The sequence below is a fragment of the Montipora foliosa genome, chromosome 6, assembly GCF_036669935.1.
Source record: "Montipora foliosa isolate CH-2021 chromosome 6, ASM3666993v2, whole genome shotgun sequence".
Lineage (NCBI taxonomy): Eukaryota > Metazoa > Cnidaria > Anthozoa > Scleractinia > Acroporidae > Montipora > Montipora foliosa.
Window position 1 is genome coordinate 21,664,925 of NC_090874.1, and position 10,000 is coordinate 21,674,924.

Here is a 10,000-nt window from a genome sequence, read left to right on the forward strand (position 1 = left end):
CAACCTCCCTGTTCCTGTTACATAATTAGCCTGCCATGGTGATTTCAAACCTAAATCAAAACATATATGCTCAGTAGATTAAGGGGCAATTAAAGCTAAATAAAGAACAGAGAAATAAAGCTGAGGCTTGTTTTACTTGATTTATAATAAGTATTTACACAATAGTAAAGGACACATAAAAAAATTTGCTGCCATTGCTATAGACAATGCAATTGGTCATATTTCTTAAATAATAAAATTGTGATCCAACTGTTCTCAGCCAGTTGCTTTCCACCAGATATTTACATACGAAATACAATGTAATCAATAGAAAGGAAACTTATCGCAAGAATGAGTCAAAAGTGAGTCACTCGGTCTGATCATGATACGAATTGTGGCAGGGCGTTTGGCAAAGTGCGACTTTGCACAGACTGCACTCGAAGCGTGTTTCCACTTTGTAATATTATTACCGGTAGGCGTCCTTCGCCCGGCTTTGCTACATTGGACACACTTTCGCTTCCTTCCTTCCACATGGACAGAAACATGGGCTTCTCTGGCCACGGAATGTTGTTGAGGCTCTTGGGACCTTAGTTTTCTTTGTCGTTGCGAGAAACTATCGATCAGTTGCTTTGCAAAACTGCAAATGGAGATAGCAAGCAACTCATTTGATATTATAGTCCTTACAGAAACACATCTCAACAGTTCCATAAATGATGTTGAAATTTTCAGTAGAGAATATTGTATCTATAGAAGAGACCGCCCGCAAGGAGGTCGTTTTGGCGGAGGAGTTTTAATCGCCATGAAACGCTGCTTCAAAGTTTCCCCAAGAGAAGATCTCCCCTGTGAATCTGAACTACTGTTCATAGACATAATTATGGCAAACAACAGGAAAATAGTAATGGGTGTATTTTATAGGCCTCCAAACAGTAACCTCAAGTTTCTAGAAGATCTCCAAAACTCTTCGAGTGACATCAAAACAAATGACACGATACTACTCGGAGATTTAAACTTAAGCGAGATTGAATGCCTGGGCAAATAATCAATTGCTGAAGACTTCTGAGCATCATACGCTACTTAATTATCGACATAGCCCAAGATAACATCAGCTAGTGAACGAACCAACGAGAGATAAAAACTTATTGGATCTGGTTCTAACCACCAATAATGACTTGGTAAATAATGTAACGGTTGGTGAACCATTCTCGGGCCATAATGCTATCAATTTCACTATAAACAGTGCACCATATACAAGTAGTATTTCTAAGAAATACACTCACGCTTTTAATAAATGAGATTGGAGTCACCTGAAATCATTATTTAAATACTCTCCATGTGATTTTGCTTTAGCAGGTGAGGACATAAATAACAATTGGACAATGTGGAAGGATATTTTCTTTGCAGCAGTAAACGATTGTGTTACAGTGCCCTGGATAACTAAAGACCTCATCAAACTTTGTCGGAAAAAAAGGAACTTGTCCAAAAAGGCAAAAAAGTCTGGAAGTGAGGAAGCATGGGCCACTTATCAAGCCCTGAACTCACTTAAAAAGAAATGTAATTCAGCGAAATGGCAACACCTTAATTAAGGAAATGAACTCCTTCTTCTAATGAAGAAGAAAATTATTTGAAAGAACTAGCGGGTAAATGCCCACAAGTCCCAAGGTCCCGACATGATTCCACCCTGCATACTGAAGGAATGTGAACAGGAATTGTCAACTTCATTGTGCACATTACTTAACAAGTCATTCACTAGCGGACTAATACCGACAGAATGGAAAATGGCAAATATAACACAAATATACAAAAAAAAACAAAAAAGGACATAAACATAAAAAAGAGAATTATCGTCAAGTTAGTTTAACATCTATTGTCTGCAAAGTGGCTGAGAAAATTGTATGTTCCAGAGTAACAGCCTTCTGGTTAGAACACCAAGTTTTAAACCCACATCAATTTGGCGTCTCGAAAGGGAAGCCCACACTTCCTTCCAGGTCCTCAAGGAACAACTCAAAAACAACAGATGTCGTGTTTTTGGACTTTTCAAAAGCATTTGACAGCATACCTCACGAGCGCCTGCTACTGAAACTAAACAAATATGGAATTGATGGTCCCTTTTTGTTATGGTTTGGGCACTTCCTAACAAATAGACAACAAAGAGTTGGGATACGTGGAACATAATATTATTCCAACTGGTCAGCTGTGACATCAGGAGTACCCCAAGGAACTATTCTTGGACCTATTTTGTTCCTAATTTACGTAAATGATATAGCGAGCATTGTTAATTCCTCAGTTAAACCGTTTGCAGACGATACAAAGATTTATCGTGAACTAAGTCACTATAGCGACACTTCACCGCTCTAAAACCAGACAACTTTACATTTTTATTTATTAATGGGAGCCCTTCAAGGGTTAGAGGGTTTAAATTAGGTATTGAATAATCATTAGTGCCAGCTTTTTTCTTCCTTTCTGTACAGTCATTTGTTTCAGTGCCACACACCTTCCATATTTTCAAGCTTCTCTTTGGTGCTTCCTTCGTCAGACTTCCATTTCTTTAACATATCTTTGTAAAAAATGAAAACTCATTACTTTTTCAGACAAACAGGCCAATATTAATAACTGTGTGTATGTTCATGTTCTTAAGCAGTTAATACCGGTAAATTTGGCTTCACGTGAGCCACATTACCGGTAATACTGGAAAATTTTGTAATAAAATGTGGTAGTTACAGCTAATTTTTGAAAATTCAAATACCAAAAGAGTAATGGAATAATAACAGAAGAAACTGAAAGCTGATAATATTATGTTTCTTTGCAGATATTAACACCATTGGGATCAATTATCCTGCCTTTTGAAATGAAAAAAGCTTCCTTGGGCTTATGGATTGAGTTGGAAAAATATTTTTTCGATAGAAATTAATTAATTGTCTATATCTGATCTAATGTACATGTACACCGACAGTTTGTCCATGGTTGGTTGAACACTGTTTTCTCGCTGTTCGAAGTTGGCTTCACAGATTTTTAAAACTTTCCATCTTGAAAAAGAAATCGGAATGGGCAAAACCCACACTTGTTGTTTGCTACAGTTTCTGCCGGCTTGCTTCCATTTTTGACCGCTTTTTAGGGTGCAAGTAGACACTCCAGAGCAAGTTTCTGTACAACTGCAAGGTTAAGTGATTATGGTCGCTTAGTTTATTGATCCATTATTGTGGCGTGACATGTAACCGGAAGCTCAACAGAAAGTGGGCAGCTACCGAGAAAAGACCAGTTTTCCGGCAGAGGCTGTATTCCCCACTCATCCCAGATCTTCCGACTTTTCGCCGTCCAATATGGCGACCGAATACAAAGTTTACCCTGCAAGCAGGCTAGTGCACAATGCATAAGAACATATTTTGAAAGAAACTTCCCTGTCTGAAATGGGAAAACAAAACGTACCAGCTAAAACGGTCAATTCCCCGGCTTTAGTACACCTTTGCAAAAAAATGTTAAACTCAGTCTTTTTTGAAATTCTTTCTTCCTTTCCTCTGTAGGTTCTAGTCGGAGTATACCCTGGATGCCAGAGGTTTTTTCTCTCTTAAAGCCATGGAAGAGCGAGTTGCAAAGCGGCGAGAAAAACCTCTGGTACAGGCCGTTGAGAACCTCACTGCCATGCCCCATTCGTTTGAGATCGAAAAAACTCAGTAAATCAATATGTAGCATAAACTACCAATCAGCATCTTTAACTTGGTTGCCACGGTGCATTCGTCTTATCTACTTCGATGTCAAATTACAAAATTCAATGTTCCATATAAAACTTCGATGTCAAATATGAAAATAAAAACTCAAATTTTAAATTTGGATGTCAAATTCTGAAGTTGAATTTTGGCTGACATATGCAAAAAATAACAAATGTAGAACCCACTGAACTTTTTCTGCCTTCAAAGCCTCGATTTCTTGAACTTTGCAGCGTTTTGATTATGGTCATATGGCCACAGTGGGCAAGAGAAATCTGGTTGACAGCAATTGAAAACCTGTTTGAACTGCTTTCTGTTGCTAAGCCAGTCAGAGAACTCGTTAGAACTGACAAGTTCATGGAACCAATCGAATTGCTAGAGTCAAAATCTGACTCTGACAGCATCCCATTGGACCGGCCTTCTCAAAGAACGGCCTGTACCAGAGGTTTTCCTTCACCTATTCTGTCGCTCCGAGAGAAAAAAACCTCTGAGCCATCCAGGGTACTATAGGAGTTCATTTGAGCAAACTGACTTGACCCCTTTCACAGCTTTTAAGTGCAAGAAATGCAGCAGTTCCATGTCTTGAAAAAAAAGATTTGTTTTCGTATGTACAGTTTTGGTTCTAGCAAAAATAATAATAATTATTATCGTAAGTCAACATTTTCTGTAGTTTTCCCTGTCTCTTTTTTTTCGCAGGCAGAATTCTCTGAAAGCTGAACAACCCTCTGTATTGGCAAGATGCACAAAACACCTTTAATTCACCAACTTCTAACGGCATTAACTCCTTTGGGATCAAGCATACCTGTCAGCTCATCAAGCTTCTCCTTGGTGTTATCATCATCCATTTTCCACTGCTTTATTAATTTTCGATAGTGCTCCTCAATATCAGGATCCATGCACTCAGTCTTCAGTCGGCTGATCGCACTGGCATAAGTTGTTCCAGATCCAAGGGCTAGCAGTGCATTACTTATATTCTGCCATAACATACTGAATGTTGCATCATCAACAGAAGCTTGGCTGGCATGAGCATAGACTTCATTTCTGTAATACTTGATTCGTGCTATGTTTGCCTCACAACTGTTATCACCAGGAAGAGGAAGCTTGTCCCAGCTTCCAGTACTGGCAGGAGGACTGAAACCACATATATTTCGCAGCAGTACCACCAGAAGCGTAATGTCAAAGCTGCCTGATGACACAGATGAACAAACAGTTGGGTATAGCTTTCCCCAGTGTGTGGGATTCAAAATTTTTTTCTTTCTCAGTGTCTGCAACGTAGCGTAATGTGGTGAAGTACTTGACAAAATCCTGTGAAGAGTAGCTGGAGAATGTACTCTGTCAAAGGTATCGCGGAGGGCCTGAGATCCTACATCCACTAAAAGACGGCACAAACGGGCATAGTTTGTGTTCTCTGTTGTTGAGGGAAAGACTGCTGGACCAGATGCCATATTGTTCCAATCTGTTGACCACATAAGTTTCAGTTTCAGTTTCATTGTATTTACTTGGTAATGCTATGTTGCCTTACACCAAGGTATGAAAAAATATAAATAAATAAAAGAAAAAATAAGTTACAAACAGAAAATTAATCGCTACTATAGCCTCGAAACTAGGTACCTAAAGGCATTGACAGATGAGGTGCTTGCTACAAAGTCAGGCAGACTATTCCATTCGGGTATGGTTCTTGGAAAAAAAGAGAATTTATAAGTGTCGTGCGGAGACCAAGAATGTTAAGCTTTTGAGGATGATTATGGCGGGTTGCAGTTTTACAATAGCTTAAGTGGTCGTTGAAGTTAATAGGAATTAGGTTATTAACTATTTTAAACATCATACAGAGGCGGTTGCGCTTTCTGGCGCTGGATAGTTCAGACCAGCCAAGTTCCTTAATTAGGGCAGTAACACTGACATGACACGAATAGTTCTTGAATACAAAGCGAGCAGCACGAACCATTTTCAAGCTGCTTGATGTTTTTTTGGGTGTACGGGTCCCACACACTGGAAGCATATGATAACATAGGTCGAAATAGTGAAAGATAAGCGCAGGCTTTGACTTCTTTTGAGCAGCTGTACAAGTTTCGTCTGATAAGGTTAAGAGTGCGTAAATGAATGTGGTTCATCGCAATCAAATCATTCTATAACTGTACATACATGCAAGCAATGCAACGGCATGCAATAGGTGTAGCAATTAAATAGTGGCGCGGTGGCCTCATGGTTAGAGTGCTCGACTCTGGATCAAGCGGTCCGGGTTCGGGCCCTGGCTGGGGACATTGTGTTGTGTTCTTGGGCAAGACACTTTACTCTCACGGTGCCTCTCCCGACCTAGGTGTATAAATGGGTACCAGCGAAATGCTGGGGGTAACCCTGCAATGGACTAGCATCCCATCCAGGGGGGAGTAGAAATACTCCTAGTCGCTTCATGCCAAGGAAACTGGAGATAAGCACCGGCCTGATGGGCCTTCTGGCTCATAAGCAGAGAGTGAAATTGGGAGGGCATAATTAACCATCCCGCACAAGAAGGATTTAGCAAAAGGGATGTGTGCCTGTTTAGGAAAAATCACCTGATGGTACAACCCACAGTATGCTTTGCTTAACCCAATGACCCCTGGGAGTGCGACTTTACAGATTTTACTATGTCTACTAGAAACCACAGAACTTGTGGAAAATCATCAAAACAGAATAGAACACACCCTTCTTTTAAATTCCTTCTTAAACAGTTACATTTCTTTAGTGATCAACCTGTGACACAAAGACTAAACAAGATTAACTTGAGCGCTCTATTGGTTATTGCTATGGGCCGTAATGCTAAAAAAAGGGTCAAATTAGTCTTGGGTTACCATTAGTGCTACAAAACCAGTAAATTAACTTGAAGTTAAAACAGACGCCATTCAGAGAGTTGGCGTCCACATTTCTATCTTCATTTCTCGACAGTTTCAACAGACAAAGCAAAATCAATATGACAGGCCGAGTGACCCACACTACAATATTTTATCTTTTCTCCTGTCCTTACCATTCCCGAAACGAAAGGTACTACTTGTTTTTTCAAATAATTTCATGTCAAAAATAGTTGCTTGCAAGATTCAAATAGTTTCACAAGTTTATTTCACATAAACAACATTTTAATGCTTTGGTGCACCGTAAGATAATAGACACAACTTGGGCGTTATTGAGGGGCAGGGAATGTACTGGCAAGGCGCGGATAATATCCACTGCCCATATGAACCACTGGATGAGGGGTCTTGGCACCTTAGTAGCCAAGGAGGTATGTCACACCTGTATTGCGAGGTGGGCATAGTTGCTGGCATAATGTCCTAGCACCAAGTTTAGCCCAGTCCAGCAAAGTAACAATATGCCCCCTCCCTACCAGGGCTTAAGCACAAGGCTGAAGGGGTGGCACAGGCAGCAATTCCCTGCAAATATTTTATTTAAAAGAACTATTAAAGTAGGTTACAATAAAGGGAGAGAGGTATTAAACTGCTGAACAGAAAACAGAACAAGCTGAGCTTTGAAAATGTCAAACCGAGAAGGCTCACATGGTGGGATTGAATGAAAGAGCCAAATAAGGTAATCATGTGATGGGAAGCCACGCTCTCCTCCCAGGCTCTGCCCAGTATTTGTTTACTGGCATTAACTAACATGTATTTTATTCTAAAATATCATTTAATGCTTTAGTGTGCAGCAAGGCAATAGACTCAACTTGGGCATAAACAGGGGGCAGGGAATGTACTGGCTAGGTATGGATGATACCAACCGCCTGTATGGACCACCAGAGGAGGGGCCTACAGTTGTAGGCACCTAGCTGAGGGGGTGCGTCATGCCTGTATTGCAAGGTGGGCATACACTGTAGTTGCTGGCATAATGTCAAGGGGCCAAGGTAGCGCAGTCCAGCGAAGTAACAATATTCCCCCTCCCTAACTGGGCTTCAGCTCAGGGCTGAAGGGGTACTGCAAGATGCCAAGATGGATGAGTGCCTTGTGCAAAGCCCATTTTTTTAGCAGTTTTGCTCCCAACTTGACAGGGAGAAAGAACGACCCCATCTCCATGGGGTTGCAGTGGCAAAAAGCAAACATTGCCTGCCCCAAGGGTAAAAGAAGAGAAGCGACGAGTGGAGCTAGAGGTCAAAATCATGACAAGAGAATAAAGAACCCAAACCAATAGGCATTTCATAGAGACTGGAGGGGATTAAGACCCTCGCACAAAACATTTCTGGTAAAATACTCACTTACAATAGTACAACATGAAGTTGAAAGCATAAAGCCACGCACCGGTGGCTTAGATGGTTGAGCATCGGGCTGCGATGCGGGAGGTCGTGAGTTCGACTCCGGCCGAACCAACACTCAGGGTCTTAAAATAACTGAGGAGAAAGTGCAAATGGTTCTCGGATAAGGACTATAAACCGTAGGCCCCGTCTTACAACCTTTCAATGCTCACAACCCAGTGGGACGTAAAAGAACCCACACACTATTCATAAAGAGTAGGGCATGGAGCTCCCGGTGTTGTGGTCAGGAATCATTTCATTCATTCATGTGCTGGGTGAGATCGCTAATGGACTGATAGCGGCTGCCAGCAGCGCCTATATATGCTGATCTCCGATCCCACCCATAGATCCCTTGCTTGTAAAGCGCATTTGAATATATTAATAGAAAATGTGCTATATAAATTCATTACCATTACCATTAAAGCCCAAAGAAAGGGAATGTCACCAAAAGGCATCCAGTGCCCTAATGGGCCATTTCTTTCTTGTTTTTTCTTTTTGTTGTTGTTGTTGTTGTTTTGTTTTGTTTTTTATTACAAGGAAGGAGCATGGTGTGTTTTCACCCATGTGACTGTTGGCATGTGGCTAAAAGCTGAGGCAGATCTAGGATAAATGGTGACCAGTTTCCAACACAATGAAAATGTTCCTAGGGGGGTCTGGGGGCATGCTCCCCCAGTAAGGTAAAAAGGTAAAGTCACTGCTTACGAACCAGAAGGCTCATCAGGTGGGCGCTTATCTCCGGTTTCCGTAGCATGAAGCGATTAGGACTATTTATACTCCCCCCTGGATGGGATGCAAGTCCATCGCCGGGTTACCCCCAGCATTTCGCCGGTACCTGTTTATACACCTGGGTGGAGAGAGGCACCGTTAGAGTTAAGTGTCTTGCCCAAGAACACAACACAACGTCCCCGGCCAGGACCCGAACCCAGACCACTCGATCCGAAGTCGAGCACTCTGACCATGACGCCACCGCGCCTCCCACAGTAATTTTTGGATTAAAGTCCCCTTCCCCGTGTTTCTGACCAATTTCCGTAAAACTCTGGAAACTGGTATGGCTCCACCCCTGAAAGGAAGGATGGAAAAGTGATTTGTAAAACAGATAAAACTACAATTAAAAAACCCCCTAGAAATATATAGGGGAGGGGGGATAGCGCAAACAGACACGGCCAAGCTTTATTTATTTATTACAATTTAATCGCAGAAATACGTATATTATACAGGTATAATAAAGAGAGATAAAAAATGCCATAAGGAGAGTCTGCAAAAGAGTCCCAGCCTCCATGTAAAAGCAGACCACCAAATGCATATAATACAATTGAGATATGCATTATACAATAATAAAAAATACAAATAAAAAATAAAACTGATTCAGTAAAGCGAAATCATGTTTTGTCCATAAGAAATTTCTTCACTTTAAATTTAAAATTCCCAGCACAACATGCAGTACGAATGTCGACCGGCAAAATATTCCAAGAATCTATTGAAGAATCGGCTAAATTGCAGAATACCCCGCAACACCAGCTATTCTGCGTAGCCATTACAAATGGCTACGCAGAAATGGATACAAAGACAGTGCAAGCACTAGATATATGAAAGGATCGGCTACAGGATAGAGCACTGGAAACAGATTTGTTTTGTGGTGGCTACGCACTTGATAAGAGTTGGCTTTTAGCAATTAAAATCTAAATCCGGTTTGATCATTTTTTTGTGAATCACTGTCTGATTATACTATTACATGTCAATAAGCACAGCTTTTACAACATATTATTTGCTATTTGGGTTGTAAATCTTCTTCATTTCTGCTAGAAAAACTTCGAGCAAATCCTCGTCTTTATGTAAATAACGCCACATAAATTCGGCAATATGTCCTGAATACATGTATTTGCGCCTACCAAATTCAGGCAAACCTGTCTTCAGATGTCTCCACTGTCCTTCGATTTTGTTCGTGTGTTTACCGTTCTTATTTACAAATTCTTTTGAATGATTGACGGTTTCCTGAGTGTATCCACGCATTTGTAGGTTAATTATTAATTAAATAGCAGGGCTCGAAATTGCAACAAATACAGTCGCATTT

At 40.8% G+C, this 10,000-nt stretch overlaps 1 protein-coding gene across 11 annotated transcripts in view; it reads right to left on the bottom strand.

The window, feature by feature from the left end:
* Window positions 1-10,000, bottom strand: part of LOC138006965 (NLR family CARD domain-containing protein 3-like) — a 336,786-nt gene that overhangs the window by 52,083 nt on the left and 274,703 nt on the right. For 7 of the 11 annotated variants that reach the window (XM_068853606.1, XM_068853605.1, XM_068853609.1 and 4 more), the window contains 2 exons: window positions 4,483-5,136; window positions 2,471-2,533 (listed from right to left, as the gene is read on the bottom strand). The exons of 2 other annotated variants lie outside the window; for them this stretch is intronic. In XM_068853606.1, the coding sequence (XP_068709707.1) occupies window positions 2,471-2,533; window positions 4,483-5,136 (717 nt within the window). The remainder of the gene's footprint in view (window positions 1-2,470; window positions 2,534-4,482; window positions 5,137-10,000) is intronic. 2 more of the 11 variants (XM_068853614.1, XM_068853611.1) reach the window with 1 other exon arrangement.